General features: G+C 36.3%; 1 protein-coding gene across 1 annotated transcript in view; it reads left to right on the top strand.

Annotated features, from left to right (window-relative positions):
- Positions 1 to 22,491, top strand: part of MALRD1 (MAM and LDL receptor class A domain containing 1) — a 790,469-nt gene that overhangs the window by 311,286 nt on the left and 456,692 nt on the right. Inside the window, exons 23-25 of the mRNA XM_064590300.1 lie at positions 10,488 to 10,644; positions 14,390 to 14,500; positions 18,119 to 18,332. Coding sequence (XP_064446370.1) covers positions 10,488 to 10,644; positions 14,390 to 14,500; positions 18,119 to 18,332 — 482 coding nt within the window. The remainder of the gene's footprint in view (positions 1 to 10,487; positions 10,645 to 14,389; positions 14,501 to 18,118; positions 18,333 to 22,491) is intronic.

Raw genomic sequence — 22,491 nt, 5'->3', positions numbered from 1 at the left:
TGAGCTTGAAAAGAATGTATACTTTGAGGTTACTGGATAAAGTAGTCAACGTCAATTATATTCTTCTGATTAATGATGTTGAGTTCACCTTTGTCCTTACTGATCTTTTGCCTGTGAAATGTGTCCATTTCTGATAGAGGGGTGTTGAAGTCCTTAACTATGATAATGAATTCATCTGTTTTTGTTTTTGTTTTTTGCTTTTATTTTCTATTCTGTTTTTGCCTCACATAGTTTGATACTTTTGTAAAGCTCATATACATTAAGGATTATTATGTCTTCTTGGACTTTTGACCTCTTTATCATTATGTAATACCATTCTTTATCCCTGATAACTTCCTTTGCCTTGGAACCTGGAACAAATTTGTCTGAAACAAATAGAACTTTCATTCACAATAACATGTGAATAAATTCTTTCATTAGTAATAGTCATTTCTGATAAAATAAAATTTTAAAAATTATTTTTAAATTCTCAAAAATTTAAATTACTCTAATTTGTTTTGAAATCTAGGTCAAAAATTTTTATTAGAAGGTATTATTTTATTTAGTGATTCTCCAAAACAATTTGTCAGTTGTTTTGTTTGTTTTATTCATTCACTTGACAAATATTTAATTGAGGACTTATCATATGCCAGACATTTTTTTTTGGTCAAATACATTAAGGATATATGAGTTATTAAAAAAAAAGGCCTAATGGACAACTGATGACAGAACTTCTAAAGAATTATTTATATCAAATCTGTGTGTGTATGTTTGTGTGTAAATGGTACCCTGGAATTGCTCATTGAGTTTCTCAAATATATTTGACTAAGAATTCCAACCCATACCTCTCTCAGCCAACTTTTTCTCTTTTTTTACTAGAATATAGTGCCTGTGTTCTACACAGTATGTAATAGAAAATGAGGTGTTATAAAAACAAGTGTTAAGAAATTCTTTAATCTTATAGTTATTTTCCACAGAGTGTTCATTTTGGGAAGAAGAATTAAGCTTGAATGTCTGTTTTTCTAAGTATTCCTTTTGGATTAGCATCTTGAATTGGCAACGTGGAATTGTAGATACTATTTTAGCTGTTAGTGTAAGTGGTTTTGAGCATTGGGTCTCAAAACTTAGCATGCGCCAGATTAAGCTGGAGAATTTGTTAAACAGACTGCTGAGCTCTACCTCAGAGTACTTGATTCAATATGTCTGAGATAGGGCCCAAGATCTGGTGATTAAAGTGAGTTCCCAGGTAATCCTAATGTGGCTGGTTCTGACATCACACTTAGAGGACAAGTAGTTTAGAATATAAAACATGGGGAGAAGGATCTAAGTGTGGTCGTGATTTCAATACTCACCGAAGGAATTAGCAGTAGCAAATTAATTTTCCTTATCTGTGAAGTAGTGTGGTTATGATCCCAGCTTCTCAGCTTTGTTACAATATTGAACAACAAACTATCATTAATACTGTCTAATTGATAGGGTACAATTTAACAACTGATCTAAAAACCTCAAATACTTTTTTTTATGGACATCTCAGAAACTAGTGTTTTTTTGGCCCAAAATCTGTTTTACAAAGAATATGATTACTTTAGTGAGCCTTTAAAATTTCTGTTTTGTAATTAGAAAATAAATAAACTACATTTTGTAATTTCTTCGACTTTAAAATTTATCCATTGTTATTTTTGTGTGTGTGTTTCTACTTGCCTTACAAAGATTTTCTGCAGTGAATGTCATACAGTATTGAAACAGGAGCTGTGGGGCTCCTAATTAAAATAGTTGGCTTTGATACATGTGATATTGAATTTTGAGTTGGGAAAACCCCCCAGGTGGTTGTATAAAATTTCAGCACATGTTGTTCATTACTTCATTTTTATTTCATGAGACTAGGAAAGAGAAACCCAAAAGCACCCTGCTAAAATTGTAAGTCCTTTTTTTTTTTAAATTGAGGTGCCTTGCACTTGTAAAGGAGAATTTTGATATAGAAAAGCAAGAATTCTCTAACACTTTTATTTAATCTTCAGCAACAGATTCGGGAAATATTTATTGAGTGCCAATTGAGTTTAAGCCACTTTACAAGGTTTTCTGGATTCACAAGGTGATGTTGATAAATGAGTTAAAATATGTGCCTTGATATATATAGAATCTGCTGGGGAATAAAGCTTTATATTCAGTGAATTAAAATGTAATATGAAGAAGACATTCAAAAAGTTATGTATAAATGCTGTGAAAGTCTTAGGTGAGGAGGTAATTTTTTTTTTGATTTTTTTTTATTCTTATGTTAATCCCCATACATTACATCATTAGTTTTAGATGAAGTGTTCCATGATTCATTGTTTGTGCACAACACCCAGTGCTCCATGCAGAATGTGCCCTCCTCAATACCCACCACCAGGCTAACCCATCCTCCCACCCCCCTCCCCTCTAGAACCCTGTTTGTTTTTCAGAGTCCATCGTCTCTCATGGTTCGTCTACCCCTCCCATTTCCCCCGCTTCATTCTTCCCCTCCCGCTACCTTCTTCTTCTTTTTTTTCTTTTTTTCTTAACATATATTGCATTATTTGTTTCAGAGGTACAGATCTGAGATTCAACAGTCTTGCACAATTCACAGCGCATACCAGAGCACATACCCTCCCCAGTGTCTATCCCAGTCACCCCATCCCTCCCACCCCACCCCCCACTCCAACAACACTCAGTTTGTTTCCTGCAATTAAGAATGAGGAGGTAATTTTGAACCAAGGACTTTTGAGTCTAGGAAACTAAGAAGGCTTAGAAATAAGACATATTTGAGATGTTATGGAGGAAAAATCAAAGTAGTATAGAGGACAGACCAAGAGCAGAGGTTATGAGTGTGCTCAGGAGAAGGACAGATACAAGGGAAACAAAGAAAAGAAAGTGCCTGATGTATTCAAGTCATTACATGAACATTACAATAGCTATAAATCTGGGTGTCTGAGTAAAGTAATATGTGAAAGCTGATGCCAGATATTTTTATAGAAAGTACTCCTCTGATCCTGATGAATGGAGACTTTATCCATAGAATAGTGGTGAGCAAAGTATGGTCTATGGGCCAATTCTGGCCTGAAGCCTGTTTTTGTAAATATAGTTTTATTGGAGCATGGCTATAACCATTTATTTAAGCAGTCTATGGATGCTTTCATGCTACAAAGACAGAAGTTTAATAGTTGTAACAGAGACCTTATGCCCACAAAACCTAAAATATTTACTATATGGCCTTCAGAAAAAAAAATCTGACCTAGTCATGTATCAGTGCAGTATAAAATGTCAGTCTGTGTACCATTAGTTACAAATGCATGATGATATAAAGAGCTTGCACCAGAATGCAAATGAATTCACTGCTTCCTTTATCAAGAAAGCTATGCTTTGAAAAAAGCTATGTCAGCTCATCTGGACACCGTGTGTAGTGAATAGATTTGTATTTACTGAAGTTTTTCATTGTAGTGTAATGGCATATAGTTTAGTTCAGGGGTCTTTGAATCAGTAAGGATGTATTTAAGATTTTTTTTTAAGATTGATTCATTTATTTTAGAGAGGAAGTGTGTGAGCAGGAGGGGAAGAGAGAGAATCTCAAGCAGAATCTTGGCTGAGCGTGGAGCCTGACTTGGGGTTTGATCCCACGACCCTGAGATAATGACCTGAGTCTAAACCAAGAGTCAGAGGCTTAACTTCCTGAGCCACCCAGGTGCCCCTCTATTGAAGATTTCTAAGCAGGATGGTAGGATCAGATGTGTATTTCAGAAAGGACCAATAAAGTCAAACAGAACCTTTTTTTTTGTCTCTTCTCCATCACTAAAGCATAGTATAGATGGCATGTGTGGAGTTTTGGAGTCAGAACCTTGGGGACTCAGTGAGTAAGATTTGACACTCAAGAAGGAATATTCCTTTTCCCTTAATTTATATTCTAAAAATCCCACACAGGAACTCTGGTTGGTCTGGCTTGCTTAAGAAGCCTACTACAGCAGTTAGTGGGTCACAGGTTTTGTTCATCTCACAAAATGGTTTTGGTGGCTCTGGGAGGTTGGGGGGGCAGTTAGTTTCACTCAACAAGAATTGTTCATTACAGATACTAGGGTAATGCTATGGAAACCATTAGAATTGTACTGTTGATCACTGTATTTTCTGCTACACATGAAGCTCATAAAGTTCATGACAACTTTTACTAGGTCATATCTCATCAGGTATGTTAAAAATGCCTATAATATCATAAAGAATTAAAAGGTATTTTTCAGCCCAAAGAATAAGCCTAGAGAATATGCCCCTGATGTTGTAGATGTACAGGGTCAGAGGTCACTTGTCCTAACTCAAAAATATTTTGATTTGTCCATGCAAGTGTATTTTTTTCTTACTAATTTAATTGGAATACCCAGGAGATTCTCAAATAAGGGGGGAAAAGGTCAATATTTTAATTGCTTAATTTATGTAATGTTAAGACTTCAGAGGGGTTCCTGGGTGGCTCAGTCATTAAGTGTCTGCTTTCGGCTCAAGTCATGATCCCAGGGTGCTGGGATCAAGCCCCGCATCGGGCTCCCTGCTCAGCGGGAAGCCTGCTTTTCCCTCCCCAACTCCCCCTGCTTGTGTTCCCTTTCTCGCTGTCTCTCTCTCTCTCTGTCAAATGAATGAATAAAATCTTTAAAAAAAAAAAAAAGACTTCAGAAACTGATTATCCCATGAGGCCTGGGAGACTTTCTTTAAAATAGCATGCCCTGTAAATAAGATCTCTTTTTATAATCACTATTTTTAATGACTTGTACATCATCACCTGGTATCTTTACTTTTGCAACTCCTGGGTGTACAACACTTCCTTCAAGTGTTACAACACTCTCGATATGGTTTATGTTTTATTAGAAAATACATGTATCTATAAAACGTTCTACTTCCTACCTCATATGAGAAAAGACCATTTGATGGTGGAAAGATGCTGATATTTTGTGGATGACAGCATTGTTAGGTGTGATCATTACTGCTTTGCTCATTCCAGGAGGTGAGCTGATTTCCTTTGCAGGTACATGCTTGAATAATCTCATCCCAGACACAGGCAAGTATTTGTATAGTTCTTCATTTTTCCATTATGGATCATACATAGTACATCATGTGCCCACAATTAATGCATGTAAGATTGGTGACCAAATGATGAGGTGCGACACCGGCACTGTGTTCATAGTACAATGTAGAAACACAAATGCGGTTTTGTTGCTTGCATTTTTCAGATTGATCTCCTGATATCAATGTCTCCTTTTTTCTTCTTCTTGAAGGTGGGGGATATTTCGGGGGTATATAATTATAAGGAATTATTTTAGTAATTTATATTTATCTTTGTGAATTTTATCAAATTATATTGGATTGGGAAAATTAAACATTCATAGGTTTTCATTGCATAGTTTCTGGGGAAATTAATGCAGAGACCTATAGTTGAAGAACTGTTGACAAGATGCTTTTATCATTGCCAGAATTGTGACTTTTAGTCACTTGCTCCACGGTCTCTAGATCTGTTGGGTTTGTTTTGTGTTTTCTTATGTTGTTTTTCTCCCCTCAGCATGAAACACATTATCAACTTTTCATGAATAATTTCATCTGAATCCATAGTTCTGTCATTCCTTTAGTCTTTTTATTTCTACATGTGTTCTACCAATTTTAAATTCATTTGTTTTGTTTATCGAGTAGTTTTTGAGGATCTATGAGCCAGGTACTGCTTTGAAAACAAAATAGACATGGCCCCTACACACACACACACACACACAGACACACAGACACACACCCACATACTGTTGAACATCTGGCATAGTGCATGGTACATAGTAAGCAGTCAGTAAATGTTATATTCATTAAATGTGATATGTGTGCTTTCCTCCCATTCACTAATGATTCAGTGATGACTTTGATCATCATTTTGGTATCTTTGATAAACAGAAATCCTTAATTTGGATACAGCCCATTTTTAAATATTTCCCCTTATGGTTAGTAATTTTTGTGTATTATTAAAGAAAACTTTCTCACTTCCACAACATAAAGATATTATTATATTATCTTAGAGAAGCTTTATTGTTTTAACCTTTTACACTCCAGGTACAATCTACCTGGAATTTATTATTTTTGAAAGCTGTGAAATAGGGGCAAGTTTTATTTTTTTTCCCCACATTGCTACCTAATTTATTCAGTACACATTGAAAAGATTGCCCTTTCCTTCAGTGCTCTGAAGAACCAAAGTTTTATAAATCAGGTGTACAAATATACCTGAATTTATCTGGCCCATTTGCCTGTCTTTACTCCAGTAACCCTCTGTCTTGATTACTACACCTTAATAGTGAATACATTTTTTGTAGTAAATTCTCTAACTTTGTTCTTTACATTGAAATTGGCTCTTCTTAGTCCTCTGGATTTCCATATGAAGCTTAGGATCTGTTTGCCAATATGGGAAAAAAATATCTGTAGAAATTGTGCTGGATCTCAGTGACTCTATAAACCAGTGAATCAATTATATATTAATTTCTGTTCCTTTTTTTAAGATTTTATTTATTTGACAGAGAGAACACAAGCAGGGGGAGTGGGAGAGGGAGAAGCAGGCTTCCTGCTGAGCAGGGAGCCCGATGCAGAGCTCGATCCCAGGACCCTGGGATCATGACCTGAACCAAAGGCAGACACTTAACTACTGAGCCACCCAGGTGCCCCATTAATTTCTGTTCTTGATATCCCTAGGATCCTGGGATATTAAGCACACAAGAAATGAAGCTGGAAGTGCTTAGGTATTGCAACATTAATTCAAATTAATATAATAATCCTGCTTCTTAAAAATGATCTTTACTCATACCCTCTGCGGTTTGTAGGACACTAAACTCTTTATTCCATTGGCAGCAACTAATGACATAAACATAACCACAAATCACAACTATCATTTATTAAATATATAAGATGGGCCAGGTACTGTTTTAGATGTTCGTTTATTTTATTTCTAATTAAAAAAAAATATTTATTATTAGAGAGAGAGAGATTGAGAGAACGAGTGGGAGGAGGAGCAGAGGGAGAAGCAGGCTTCACGCAGAGCAGGGAGCCCGATGCAAGACCCAATTCCAGGACCCTGGGATCATGACCTGAGCTGAAGGCAGATGCTCAACTGGCTGAGCCACCCAGGCGCCTTTTATTTATAATTATTAAGACCTTATATGGAACATTTCATAAATGAAGAAACTAATATGTTAAGAGAGGTTAACTAACCTGCCTAATGTTGTCCACCTAGTAAATGATGAGGTCAGAGACCAAACCCTGTTTTATGCTTTGCTCACAGTCCCATTCCCAGGGCCTCAGGCAGGCAAAACTGCAAAGACTGTTGATAAATATGTGGGGATTGAATGAATACTTATGTGTTTTTCCCCATCCATTTCCTGTTAGTGATTCACATTTCTTTCCTCAATAAAAATGATAAAACTTTCAAAATAAAAATGTTTTTTTTTTTTAAAGATTTTATTTATTTATTCATGAGAGACAGAGAGAGAGAGGCAGAGGGAGAAGCAGGCTCCCAAGGAGCAGAGAGCCCGATGCGGGACTCGATCCCAGGACCCTGGGATCACGACCTGAGCCAAAGGCAGACGCTTAACCATCTGAGCCACCCAGGCACCCCGAAAAATAAAAATGGTTTTAATAAGTACAAATTTACATTCTATAGTATCTAGCATAATACTTAGGTGAGAAAGTGGTGAGAAATCTAATTAATCAAAGTGTTCCAGAATGCCCAAACTGTGGGGAGTCACCTCTTCATTTAATACTTTAAAAGACTGTGTGTTACCTAGATGTCTTTGATGTTTAATATTTCTTTTTTGAATTGATATTTAAAGTGAGGGCATCAACTTTGTCTTTTATGGCCAGATTAATTTGATATTCACTTGTTTTCATTCTGACTTTTCCTCTTTTATTTGGAAGTAAGGAGGAAAAAGACACACTTTAAAAATTATCTACCAGCTTATTAAAATATTAAAAATATTTAAGTAAAACTGAACTAAATTAATAGAGATTAAACTTGAACCTTGAAAGCCTTTTAGACTTGTAAGTGGAACCCCAGGCCAGCTTCCTTTCTAGTTTACATGCTTAATTTTTTACATGTATTTTTCTTCTTTATGTGCATCTTCTAAAAGCATTCAGTTCTTTAGAGTCCTTTTTATGCACATGAAAATATGATTTCACTCACATGTGGAATCTAAAAAAACAAATGAATGAACAAAAAACCAAACAGACTTAAATACAGAGAACAAACTGGTGGTTGCTAGATGGGAAGAGGATGGGGGGGATAGGCAAAATAGATTGAGAGGTACAAACTTTAAATTTCCAGTTATAAAGGAAGTAAGTCACAAAGATGAAAAGTACAACATAAGGAATATCATCAATAATGTTGTAATAATATACGGTGACAGATGGTGACTACACTTATCGTGGTGAGCATTGAGTAGTGTATAGAATTATCAAATCAGTATACCTCTGAAACTAATAACATTGTATGTCAATTATACTTCAATAAAAAATTAAATGTTGAAAAAAAGAAAAGCTGTACAAAGCTGACCATGTTATTGGCAGTATCATTTAAAACACAAAACAAAAGCACACAACCAAGTAATTACCGATTAGACTTGGTAATTTCAGCCTTTACCATGTACCAACTGATAGTAGAGTCTTCCTTCCTTCCTTCCTTCCTTCCTTCCTTCCTTCCTTCCTTCCTTCCTTCCTTCCTTCCTTCCTTCTTTCTTTCTTTTTTCTTTGGCTTCTTTGACCCCATCAAAAAACTTTATTCACACAAATGTCCCTGAATTTACAAAGCCTCAGTCATTCATCCACATTAGGGGGATCCACAGTGTTCAAGGAACTTAAATATAATGTATCATACCCACCCAAGAAAGCCAAGTACAAAAATACTGATATAAAGCTTTCACATGTAGGTCCTAGATTACCAGCTTCTGTGCAAAAAAAAAAGAAAGAAAAATGGATTTTTATGTAGTATTTTAAACTAAGTTTGGCCTGGGCTAAAACCTCCCTTGCACCTGAGTCAACCCCACACAAATGTTAAATCACTGCAACCTACTCGTGTGCTCTGATGAAAGGCACAAAAGGTTTCTTTAAAATATTCCTCAACAAACTCCCTTTCCCCTGTGGGCTCTCAGGGAAAAAAGATGTGGGGACCCCTGGGCAACCAGTGGCAATGGATTCACCACTTGATGGTAGCTGTGGAAGCTTACATTAGCCAACCCTCAAGTCCCACCTCCTGGTTTCCCCTCTGAAGATGTCTCTCTAGACAGGAGTCCCTGTCCTCCAAGACTAGCAGGCAGGATCAGAGATGGACCTGGCATCCCAAAGGCTGTGTCTCAGCCCAGTGTGGGAGGATGGCCGAGGCGCTGTCCCTGGGCCTCAGCCTCAACCTTGGCTGTTGTCACATTGCCAATTCCTAGGCGACTCCAGCAGTGCTCTGCCTGTCAGGGGGCCACCAGACAGACCAAGGACGGGGAAAGGAGTCAGGGGAGAGCAATAACCCAAGAGTGACAAGTGCCCCCAGATATGTGGGGGGGGGGGTGGCACAAGCAGGATCAAAGTTGAGTGGGGCACTTGATGCGCGGGCTGGAAACCCAGCCAGCATGAAGCAAGTTGAGGGCAGAGAGTGAGGGGCCCCCTCCTTAGGCAGTGGAGGCCGAACTTTTGCTGTTCCGAGCTTCTGAAAGATACTCTGATGCTGAAACTCAGACATCCATCCTATTAATATCTGTTTTCTAAGAAGGTAAACCTCAACAGCATAAAGATTCTCACAATGCTCTTTACCTTTCTTTAGAAAAAAGACTCAAGCAAAAAAAAATCTTATTGCTCCAAACACTGGTTTTCTGGGAGACAGCTGATAGGTCAAGGAGCTGGGACTCTTAGAGGAAGGGAATGATAGAGGCAGGGAATGCCCAGGGGCAAGAAGGCTTTGAGGAAGGTGGTGAGTGGTTTTAGTACCACAGGATCAGGGAGCAGAAGGAGTCATATGCTCCTTGTCCCTGTCATCTCTGCCTGTGCCATAAAGGAGGCCAGGGCCCTGTTGCGAGTCAGACCTCCACCAGTGTTGGGCATGTTTCTCCTCCAGCTGTAAACATGGTATTTCTCCAGTCAACATTGGATTCACTCCTTCAGAAAGGCAGCCATGGGGGGCATACCCTGTCTGGGCAGGAAGAAAGAATCCCCAATCTCCTTTCCCAAGGCCTCTGGGATGAGATGAGGCTTAGGCCTGTGACCTTCATCCACAGTCCCCAGAAAGGGGTCAGACTGAGCCAGTCTTGAATGAACTGCCTGTGGCATCCTCCTGGCTATAGGTAAGAGGCAGTAGAATAATTATTGCTGCTGAAGATTGTGAGTCATCATTATGCTATAAAACATTATTATGCTTCTAGGAAAACTTACAGAACAATAAAGTATGGTCAGTGATGAGCCATATGTTTTATGATTTTCTTCTTTTTTTTAATCTGATATACACTTTGTACTTTCCCCAGAAATACCACAGATGGCTGGTACCTGTATGCTGATAGTTCAAATGGAAAATTTGGTGATACGGCTGATATACTCACTCCTGTTATTTCACGCATGGGACCAAGATGTACCCTGGTGTTCTGGACTCATATGAATGGTGTCACAATTGGTTCTCTTCAGGTACTCCTTAGGCAATTGCACTTTCTAAATTTTCTCTATAAAAATTCATACTGTACAATTTAGTGTTATTAAAATATGGTCTGCTAGTAGATGAGAATGGGTAATTATCAACGCCTTACTAGTTTCAATATGGCATGATTGAAAAAAAAGCTTTAGCAGAATTAGACCTGAATGGCCAGTAGGATGTTTTTACTATTCACTTTGTGGTTATCATCTTTATTCTGAAACCTCAGAATAAATACACACAGCTTGTGTGTAATACAGTTTTGTACTTGAAGTGTTTCATGTAGTTTTTAGTGTCAGCGTTCTGAGAAGACCAATGTTCTGAGAATAGTGCAAATGGATTATACACACTTCAATGACCTTTGAATGTGCATTCTTCAAGTTGATGGTTCTGCTGCTACATTTTCCAATTGTCTTTTTCAAATTGTTTCTTTGTTAAAAAAAATTAAACTGTTTCAGAATTACTGTTTCAACTATTTCGAACTGTTTCAAGAATCTCACAGACAACCCCAGTATAACTTTCAATCAGAGTTCCTATTTTTTTGCTCATTGTCCCAGACCATCTTTTATAGGAAAAATTCCATACAGGATCACATATCACACCTAGTTATTTCTTCCTAGTGTCTTTTAAATTGGAATAATTCCTTAATCTTCTCTAGACTTTTATGACCTTGATATTTTAAAATATTTTAATCTAATCCAATATGTAGACTCCACTCAATTTAGATTTGTTCAATGTTAAACCTATATATATCATACATATTTATATATATTATTTATATATTATATATATATTTGCTGTAATATTACCAATATTGTATTCTTTTTACTGCATCCCATTGGTAGTACATGATATCCATAGGTATTATTACTTTTGTTCCCTTTGTTATCAATAAATATTTTGTGAAGAGATATTTTGATAGTATGTAAAATCCTGTTCTCAAGTCAATTTTCCTTGCTAGTTTTTGCTTCCTTTAGTATTTTTCACCGGAATTAATTTTACTATGATGATTGCTTAATTGTGATGTTTTAACTCCATTGTTCTGTTACATTTGTTGGTTAGTTTTCCATTATAAAGAACACCATTACCACCAACAACAACAACCAAATTACATCTCCATTTATTGATTTATATCAGTGTGGATTCATGGATCCTTTTTGTATTCAATTTGTTATTGTCTATTATTATTGTTATTTTTCATTGATTCTTAAATTGTCCCGGATTTGCTCATAGGAGAACCTGAAGCTGGCTTCTATGTCTCTTTGACAGTCCCATTAGTCTTTCTTCCTTCCTGTCCAAGAAGATGTTCCAGACTCATTTTAATTTTATCCTGTTCCATCCCTGGAGTTAACTTTTTCCAGGGGGTCCTGGTTTCTTTTAGAAGGCCAAGTTATATAGGCAAACCAGAGAGAGGTTCTGGAGTCCCAAGGCAGATGGCTACATCCTTTTTTCCCATATTGGACATGCCTTATACAATATGAGGTTTTAAGTAATATGTATAGACGCATCATTTACACAGAACAAGCCAACTCAGTTGTCAAACATCTCCATTTGTACTATTTCATACCCTATGTAGCATTTTCCAGGAAGCCATGTCTAAAAGACCAATCCCAAAATTCTAGAATCGTTTACCGTGAGCAGTTTTAGACCAGGAATATCTTGCTAAATGCAGGCATAGCAGAGGGCTCTTCCCCTTGTCAAATACCATTAATTTGTTAGTGAAGAAGCCTATGTTTAGCATATTTGCAAAAAGAATACAGGTAGTTACCTACTTTTTTCCCCCCCAACAAAGACTGCAAGCCAGCTGCTTAACCACTTCTTCCCCTGTGCCTTGATTATAATTTTAATATTAGGTGCTTTGTCTCCTCATTTTATTACTGTCTTATTCTAAGATTTTCCTGGTTATATTAAATATTTATTTTTCCAAATAAGTTTTAGATAAGCATATTTCACAAATGCTGTTGTTTTGTTTTGTTTTTTTTACTTGAAAACATATTATATTTACTTATCAGTTTTGGAAGAATTATCTTCTTTATTATAGGTGAGACTCCTTACCAATAATGATTTAAAAGTAAACTTGTTTGTATATAAGTATGTGTACATGTTTGATAATCTAAAAACATCCAATAGTCTTATGGATTAAAGTTATAGCTTATCATTTGTTTTAGATTGACTTTTTAAAAAATGGTTTTTGGCAAGCAATCAGTACAGCTTACTGCAGGGTTTTCATCAGAAAAATGAGAATTATTTAACTGGTATATTTTGTAGTTAAGATTAATTATCTGAAATATACTTTCTTTTTTCAGGTACAATTTTGTATTAGTAGGTGAAAATTTATAAAATATTAAAATGTCATAAGTAGTTATCAAATAACTAAAATGGTAGTGCATGTGATCCTTGTTTTTGTGCATGAACATATTTTTCTTAGTCATTTATATGTAGAATGGCACTCATACAAAGATCTATTTCCCATACTTTTTTAAAGTATTCATCAAAAAATGATTTTTACTTTTTTAGGAATTATATTTTTTTGATCTTGAAGCATTTTTTTTTTTTTTAAGATTTTATTTATTTATTTTCCAGAGAGAGAGAGAGGGAGAGTACAAGCAGGGGGAGTGGCAGGCAGAGGGAGAAGCAGGCTCCTCGCTGAGCAGGGAGCCTGATATGGGACCCGATCCCAGGACCCTGAGATCATGACCTGAGCTGAAGGCAGATGCTTAACCATCTGAGCCACCCAGGTGCCCCTGAAGCATGTTGTTAACTTAAATTATATAAATTATTTAGACCAAAACTATGGCATTATTTTTGTTAGCTCCCTATTACTTAGAAATTCTAAAGGGTCTTGAAACTCTACTTCTATAAAATTAATAGTTTGAATGTTATTTATACTCCAATAAAAAATAGCTGTTTCAATTTAACTGAAAATACGGAGATAATGAAACCATTAAAAGTTGCCTTCACTTTCAAAAGTCAAAACCTTCACAAACCCATTACCAGAATGATTCTTTGGGTTGTACACATTGTATTTTTAAGAAGTAATGCTGTGAAATAAATAAACCAACTAAGTCAGTTACTTTCAAATGTGGAATTGTTCTGCTTTTCCCTGTTCTCTTCAGTTACTCTCTTGTTCATTTTGTAGCATTCTAAAAGGAGAGCCAGGATAATTTGTCTGCTGAGACTAATCTGAATTTCCCTTTAGAATAAGGATAGAGTACTGAGGAGAATGCAAGGTGTCAAGGCTCTTGGGAGGAAGAGTCAGTGCCCACTCATATAACTCAGGTGTGCTATTAAAATTGAATGGGTTCCCATTATAACACATTGTCCCCACTGAACCCAAGAGCATGAGGAAGGCAAGTCATCCTCAAAAAAATGTTTAAGTAATAAGTGCTTTTCATTTCGACTCCATGAATATTATTTAATATATAAAACTCCAATTGTTAATTCTGTCAGTTTTTTTTTTTAAAAGCTAATGTAGTTAAGTGTTAATGAAATGGTGCCTAGACTCTTTGGACCTGACTGACAGATATTCATGTACACCTTTATTACACAAAGCTTGTGAGGGATCCTGGAGACACATTGCTGTATAGAAAACAAAGACATCTAACGTTAACTGTCCCCACTTTTCTCTAAGGGACTTCATGGTGATATTAAAATTTTTAAAAATCACTGGGCAAATTCTAAATGTTTAAAATTTATCAAGACAGAATATTTTAACACCTGTTACTTAATTTATCTCGGTAGGTACTCAGCAAGAAAGACAATGTTACTTCTAAATTGTGGGCTCAAAGAGGACAGCAAGGTGCACAGTGGAAGAAAGTGGAAGTGTTTTTAGGCGTTCAATCACATATACAGGTTTGTTAAGCCAAGTAGTTGTTGGGTGATATGGGAGTTTTGTTGAATTTTTTTTCTCTAATCCTACTTTATTTCCTCCACTCATAGCCTTTTTATCCTCCCATCCCCTTCCTGATGTGTTATATGAATGCCTACCACTCCATGTAGCATTTCCGTAAGGGATTTAACAGTTCCAGATGTCCTAATTTCTCCCAGATAGACAACCAAGTTCTAGGACTATGTAATTTTAATGCCAGCCATCATGCTTCACTTCACAATCAGCCTCACTCATACAAAGAACACCTCCCTCGATTTTACAGATATATTCCCGGAGACTGTGGAGTAATTATGTTAATCTATTTCAAAACTAATTAAAAAGACAGACTTTTGAGAGCACGTTGTATTGTTGAACCTTAGTAGAGGTAATTGATTTACCTAACTCAAAAATATTTTGGGTAGGCACAAAATTATATAATGCTATATTTGTCTTCATGTAGATTACAATAATATTAGGAGTATAAGACCTACACATCTCTAACAATTTAAAATAAGAAGTAGTACATATGCTTAAATTGAAGATAATTATATGCCAAGGTAATTGGTATGGATTTTGTTTTTTATGGATTATCAAGAAAATAACTCATGGTTGTGTGTGTGTGTGCACGCACGTGCGTATGTGTATTTGTGTGTGTGTGTGTGTGTGCATGTATTTGGCAGAAGGGGGTTTTCTTGGAAGAAAACCTTAGCTTAGCTATTAAAATTTTTAAGATTTGGATCAGGAAAGTGAGAAGCCAAAAGCATTTATGCCTGGGACCATTTTCTTAGTGTTAATTGCACAGGGCTTAATTTCATGAATTTAGAACCATTTATCTCTAGATAGAAGATATATCTTGGCTAATTATATAGAAGATATATCTTGGCTAATTCAGTAACTATAGTCACATGCTATGTGAAAGATCAGCTCCTCTCCATACCGGTGGAAGCACAGGGCAGCTACCTCTGTAAAGGATCAATACAGCCCTGTCCCCAATTTCTTGGAATGGTAGGTGTCATAAATCCCATATGTTTTTGGCCTCTCACTAGAGCCCAGTTTTTTTATGGATCATTTGTAGATTATTTAGGAAATTGATAAGAAATAAGTTCAGCCTGAAGATGTAATTATTGGACTGCAATTTCATATTGCACAATATGAAATTTATTTTTAAAATGACTCCACCTGTTCATTCTCTAAGATCTTTTAACTGAGGATAGAAGAATCCTCAGCAAGAACATGGAGAAGTTTTCGCTGCTGCCAGACATAGACTTCTACCCCAGGCAATGAATTCTTAACTAGTTCTGTGCAAGTAGAATATTTGTATAGTAAAATCATGTTCAAAATAACATTAAGGGGGATTTCAGCAGGAGGAATCAATTATTAATTAACGTTTCTGAAATTTGCTTTTTCATATACTGAAATTTGATTGAAGAGAAATATGCCCATGTTGCTTGATTCTTAAAATTAGATAATAATGGCTTGTGAATATTTGATGTTTTTTTTGGATTCACTCATTCCTTCCATACAGACTTACTAAGAACCCACTATGTGCAAAGCTCAGTACTATACACTGAGCCAGGCATACTGTCTGTGTTTTTCCCATTTTGACAATATCATTCCCTTTCACCTCAGAAAGAGGAATACCTCTAACCCTTGAGTAAAATATAAGATGCTTTTAGAAATTATATGCGGAATCAGCACTGAGTAGTTTTCGGAGTTTTATTTGGGAGCCCTCAAACTTTGACCTTAAGGTCAAAGTACTTAAGTAAAATAGGTCGTGTAACTAAAGCAGGCATATACACAGCACTTACTAAGTGCTAAGTTCTATGCTATGAATTTGAAACATTTATTCCTTTAGTTTTTACAGTCATTGTATGATCATTATCCCCCTTTTATATTAGAATACACAGTTAACCTACACACGAGGGAACTTGCTCTAGATGCAGACTACAAAATGGCAGAGACAGACTTTAAGCAAGGCCAGTTTATCTCCAAGTCCATAATCCAAACGCTGTGCCATATTGCTTTCCAAATTTTCCAAAATAATTGACCCTTTTTATTTTACTGAAAAAATATAATTACTCTTTAAAGAAAGTGTAATCACATTCAGTAAGAAAGTGTATGGAATCTTAACCAACATCTTATGGAGCATTGGGATATAAGCAGTGATTTGATCATTTGAACATGGCAGGCACCTGAGAGACCATCTATAGAGTTGTGCAAAAACAAATTAATAAGGAAACACTTATTATCTGATTTCTTTTTCACAGAACACTGTATCACATATTTAAATGTTTAGATGCATCCAGAAAATAGAGTACCCTTTTCAATTTGTGTATCGGTGTTTCCTTATAAAACACTGTAGTCCTTATTCTTTCTAGTTTCACCTTTTCTTAATGACTTCCAACCTCTCAATCTATCAAATTTATTTTTCTTTTCCAGCATATCTGTTATAAAGAACAATATATGTAAATTTGGTATATGAATTAACATAAAAATTGTATTTTTATTTTGTTTTGGTTTTGATAATTTGAGAGGCAAGATTTTCAATTATTCTACCATCTTATCTTAAAAGGGAAACATGCATTTTCATACAGTCACATAAAAGCATAACACATCCTCAGGAAAAATTGTAATTCTTTTGAGAAAAATGTTTAGATTTCATCAAAAGCTGTTTGGGAGTTTGAACAATAAATATTTGTATAAAATCACTGAAGTAAATCTGTATTCCTTGTTAACTCATTTCAAATTGCTCTAAATTTACTTTAAAATATGTGAATTTTTCTTATGTTAATACACAAATACATATTTGGCATGCAGAGAAATTTAATAGAAACATTCTGAATTAATTTCACTTAGAAATTTGAAACTAAATAATTTGTGACTTCTTGTGTTCCGTGAAACAGTGTTAATTGTTCTTCCAAGCACTGGTAATGTTACAAATTGAAGATGAAATTTCTAAACATTTTAGCAACTCCTGTTATGACCTTTAATCATTTCTAATTCTTTTGGAGTCCATGTAAGTGGGATTTCCCTGTCAGACAGTGGCACACATGAGAATTTTGTTCATCACATACATTGGTCAAAGGCAAATTAAAATCATTTCAATTCCAAAAATGTGGGCAATTTAAAAAAACTCATGGTATTGAGGTTTGATATCTTCACTTTCACATAGTTGGGGTGGACAGATCTGAGGAGTGGCAACAAATTGGCCAAAATAAAGGATGTGGTTGCATCTTCTTTCTCTTCGTGTGCTTTGTCACCTGATTGGCCTCTTTCCTCCCATACGAGGTGCAGGTGAGGCTCTAAGAAGCAAGCAGGTCTTGTTTTGGATGAGAGAGAAGCAGCATTGGTAGGTTGGTGGCTCCTGCTGGTTATCTTTGCCACCTGTCCTAAAAATCTAGACGAGACATAGTGGTGTTGCCACTCCCACATTTGTGGGATGACTCTCAAACATTTTGGGTAAGTTTCGTTATGGGGTATTTTTATTAGATTCAAACCTAATGTCCTGTATTTAATGGTTGCCTCAAATTTTGAATTCTTGGACAATTCAACTGAAATTGGATTCCTTTCCTTCTTTCCTTTCTTCCTTTTTTTTTTTAAAGATTGTCTTTAGGGCAAAGCGTGGTATCAGTTACATGGGAGATGTAGCAGTGGATGATATTTCCTTTCAAGATTGTGCCCCCCTGCTTAGCCCAGACAGGAAGTGTACTGCTCAAGAATTCACGTGTGCAAACAAGCAGTGCATTGCAAAGGACAAGCTGTGTGATTTTGTGAATGATTGCGCTGATAATTCAGATGAATCTACTTTCATTTGCAGTAAGTGGAAGTTTTCTATTTCCTCACTTTTCCCCTTTGTCTCCTACAACCTTACCCTGCATGTGGTGTGTTAATTGCTGAAACATACGAAGTATGAAAAGCTCAGTAGCCAAGTCAGGTAAGGTGATTTACCTATTTAAATACATTTCTTTCGTTCTCTCAATACTTAATTTAGAACTGTAATTCATTTAAAACTAGTTGGTGGCTTGGTGTGTGTGAAATAATTGGTGATAAATTGGAAAACAGGTGTGTTCAAAGACAAACAGAATGGAAACAGGTATTTTTCATATGAAAGAAAGTTTTGGGAAAAAGACAAGCAAAACATCCATCAATGCCAATTCGTGCAGGGCTCACAAGCCTCTATGCTTTGATGCATTTGAGAGAGTTGTCATTCCTTTGTGTAAATTATGAGATGTGATAAATGTTAAAAATAAATAAATACCTAGATAATATATTAAACAAAGTGGTCTTCTTTTTTTTTTTTTAAAGATTTTATTTATTTATTTGAGAGAGAGAGAGAATGAGAGAGAGAGAACACGTGAGAGGGGATAGGGTCAGAGGACAAAGCAGACTCCCTGCCGAGCAGGGAGCCCGATGCGGGACTCGATCCAGGGACTCCAGGATCATGACCTGAGCCGAAGGCAGTCGCTTAACCAACTGAGCCATCCAGACGCCCAACAAAGTGGTCTTCTAAAGGAAATACATATCAGCTGTATGATATTATTGTAGGAGATCAACTCGTAATAAATAGCACCTATTAAAATATCCTTAGCTAAATGGGCCATATATGCTCATTTGGGTAAGTCTGTAAATTGTGCAACACAGTCCAATTATTACCTCATTGCATTGCAAATGAGGTGAATACAGATTGTCAAAATGAAGGTTGACAAATTATTCCACTTACTTGTAATAATTTCTGAGCAAGAATATTTTTGTTTGAGCCTTTGTTGTTGTTACTGAACCAAATCTGGAATATCAAGAACAACTTCAGTGGAGTAAGAGCTCTTGTTTGTGTAGAACTTTTAACGTTCAAAGCCCTCTAATCTACTAATGTCTACGTGATCTTCACAGAAGCCCTGAGGGGTAAGTGGGACAGACACTCTTACTGTATATTCCACAGAGGAAGCCACCAACAGGAGTACTTAAAATTTTGTCAAAGTTCTTAAGACTGGTGTTGACAGAATTGGTCCTAGAACCAAGAACTTTATGATTCACTGCTTTGCTAAAGCTTCCATACCACCTCTGTGTAAAGCTGAATCTTAAAAATATTTAAAAAAAAAAGTTATAGATGTAGAAATCCTATTTATATCAAGTAGCTGTTTCTTCAGTTGTGGATTATTTCTTCCAATATCTATTTATTAGCACACAGGAACCAAGCAAATATATTTGGCTAATCTTGAATTCTGAATTACTATTAATCTTTACCTTGTAAATATTTTCTGCTGCGTGTTTAGTTACTTTCTGCATCGAATGCTTTTACAGTTTCTTCATTGCCATTTTCATTTCAATATCACAGAAATCTAGGTTATCAGTCAAAGAGAGCAGATATTATGCTTTTGAATTTTATTTCTTATGTTGCCAATGTATCTCTTTCCCCAGATAAAATTTAATGCCATTTTGAAAGTATTGATTTATTTATGGCTAAATTTTCCCAGAACTCTTTGTGTTTAGGTTCTAAATTTGTAAATATTTCTAGGAATGCTTTGTCTGTATTTAGGAAAGGATGCTGATAGTTAAGAGAGTCTGAAATGTGTGGGAAGTTACTGTCTTGGTAGTTCTTTATTTTTTGAGTATAGTTGACACACAATGTTACATTAGTTTCAGATGCACAATGTAGTGATTCAGCAACTCTATACAAGATGCTATGCTCACCACAAGTGTAGCTACCATCTGTCACCACACAACACTGTTACAATACCATTGACTATATTCCCTTGCTGTACATTTTACTCCCATGACTTACTCGTCCATAACTGGAAGTCTGTGTCTCCCACTACCCTTCACCCATTTTGCCCATCCCCCATTCTCTTACCCTCTGGCAATCATCACACTGTTCTCAGTATTTATAGGTTTGATTCTGCTTTTTGTTTGTTTATTCATTTGTTTTGTGTTTTAGATTTCACATATAAATCATTAGGTATTTGTTGTCTTTCTCTGACTTACTTCACTTAGCATAATACCGGTAGTTCTTTTGTATGAAAAATAAAGGTAAAAGTAATCATAAGACTTTGGACAGAAGATTGTACCAGAAAGTGCTTTTTGGTGAGTTGATTGCCAAATCACTCTTGTTTAGGTTTTGAATGGGGCTACACATATCAGTAATACTGGTGCAAGAAAGCTGAATTACTTCCAGGTATTATATAGAAAAAAGAAAACTTTTTCAACTCATTACAACAAATAAACAACAGACGTTAGACCTTAAAAAAGAAACCCACATTTTGATACTGGTTCTCATACATGAGTATGATTTTTTTAAATAGCATTGATTATTTGTATTATGTATTTTTAAAAATCTACCTATAATCCCATTCTACAGTATTGAATGTTTTAATTATAGTGTGGTTAACATATGCTATATGAATTTTGAGTTATCCTGTATAAACTGTAAACTTTATTTTATTATGTTATGTTAATCACCATACATTACATCATTAGCTGTTTTTTTTTTTTTTTTTAAAGATTTTATTTATTTGACAGAGAGAGACACAGCGAGAGAGGGAACAGAAGCAGGGGGAGTGGGAGAGGGAAAAGCGGGCTTCCCGCTGACCAGGGAGCCCAATGAGGGGCTTGATTCCAGGACCCTGGGATCATGACCTGAGCCGAAGGCAGACGCCCAATGACTGAGCACCCAGGCGCCCCTACATCATTAGCTTTTGATGTAGTGTTGCATGATTCATTGTTTGCATATAACACCCAGTGCTCCATTCAGTACGTACCCTCTTTAATACCTATCACCAGGCTAACCCATCCCCCCACTCCCCTCCCCTCTAGAACCCTCAATTTGTTTCTCCGAGTCCATAGTCTCTCATGGTTCATCTCCCCCTCCAATTTCCCCCCCTTCATTTTCCCCTTCCTGCTATCTTCTTTGTTTTTTTAACATATAATGTGTTACTTGTTTCAGAGGTACACTTCTGTGATTCAACAGTTTTACACAATTCACAGCACTCACCATAGTGCATACCCTCCCCAGTGTCTATCACCCAGCCACCCCATCCCTCCCACCTCCCATCACTCCAGCAATCCTCAGTTTGTTTCCTGAGATTAAGAATTCCTCATATCAGTGAGATCATATGATACGTGTCTTTCTCTGTTTGACTTATTTTGCTCAGCGTAATATCCTCCAGTTACATCCACGCCATTGCAAATGGCAAGATTTCATTCCTTTTGATGGCTGCAGAATATTCCATTGTATATATATATACCACATCTTCTTTATCCATTGATCTGTCAATGGACATCTTGGCTCTTTCCATAGTTTGGCTATTGTGGACATTGCTGCTATAAACACCGGGGTGTATGTACCCCTTCAGATCCCTACATTTGTATCTTTGGGGTAAATACCCAGTAGTGCAATTGCTGGGTTTTGTTATTTTCAACATTTTGAGGAAGCTCCATACTATTTTCCAGAGTGGCTGCACCAGCTTGCATTCCCACCAACAGTGTAGGAGGGTTCCTCTTTCTCTGCATCCAAGCCAACATGTATTGTAACCTGATTGTTAATTTTATCCATTCTGACTGGTGTGAGGTGGCATCTCATTGAGGTTTTGATTTGAATTTCCCTGATGCCGAGCGATGTTGAGCACTTTTTCATGTGTCTGTTGGCCATTTGGATGTCTTCTTTGGAAAAATGTTCAAGTCTTCTGCCCATTTCTTGATTGGATCATTTGTTCTTTGGGTGTTGAGTTTAATAAGTTCTTTATAGATTTTGGATAGTAGCCCTTTATCTGATATGTCATTTGCAAATATCTTCTGCCATTCTGTCGGTTGTCTTTTGGTTTTGTTGACTGTTTCTTTTGCTGTGCAAAAGCTTTTTATCTTGATGAAGTCCCAATAGTTCATTTTTGCCCTTGCTTCCCTTGCCTTTGGCGATGTTTCTAGGAGGAAGTTGCTGCAGCTGAGGTCGAAGAGGTTGCTGCCTGTGTTCTCCTTTAGGATTTTG

Source organism: Mirounga angustirostris, unplaced genomic scaffold (genome assembly GCF_029215605.1).
Source record: "Mirounga angustirostris isolate CCGP_5_RB_7025 unplaced genomic scaffold, mMirAng1.0.hap1 SCAF_5, whole genome shotgun sequence".
In the NCBI taxonomy this organism is placed as follows: domain Eukaryota; kingdom Metazoa; phylum Chordata; class Mammalia; order Carnivora; family Phocidae; genus Mirounga; species Mirounga angustirostris.
The sequence above is the reverse complement of the archived record's forward strand: the minus strand, read 5'-3'. Positions and strand labels throughout refer to the sequence as shown.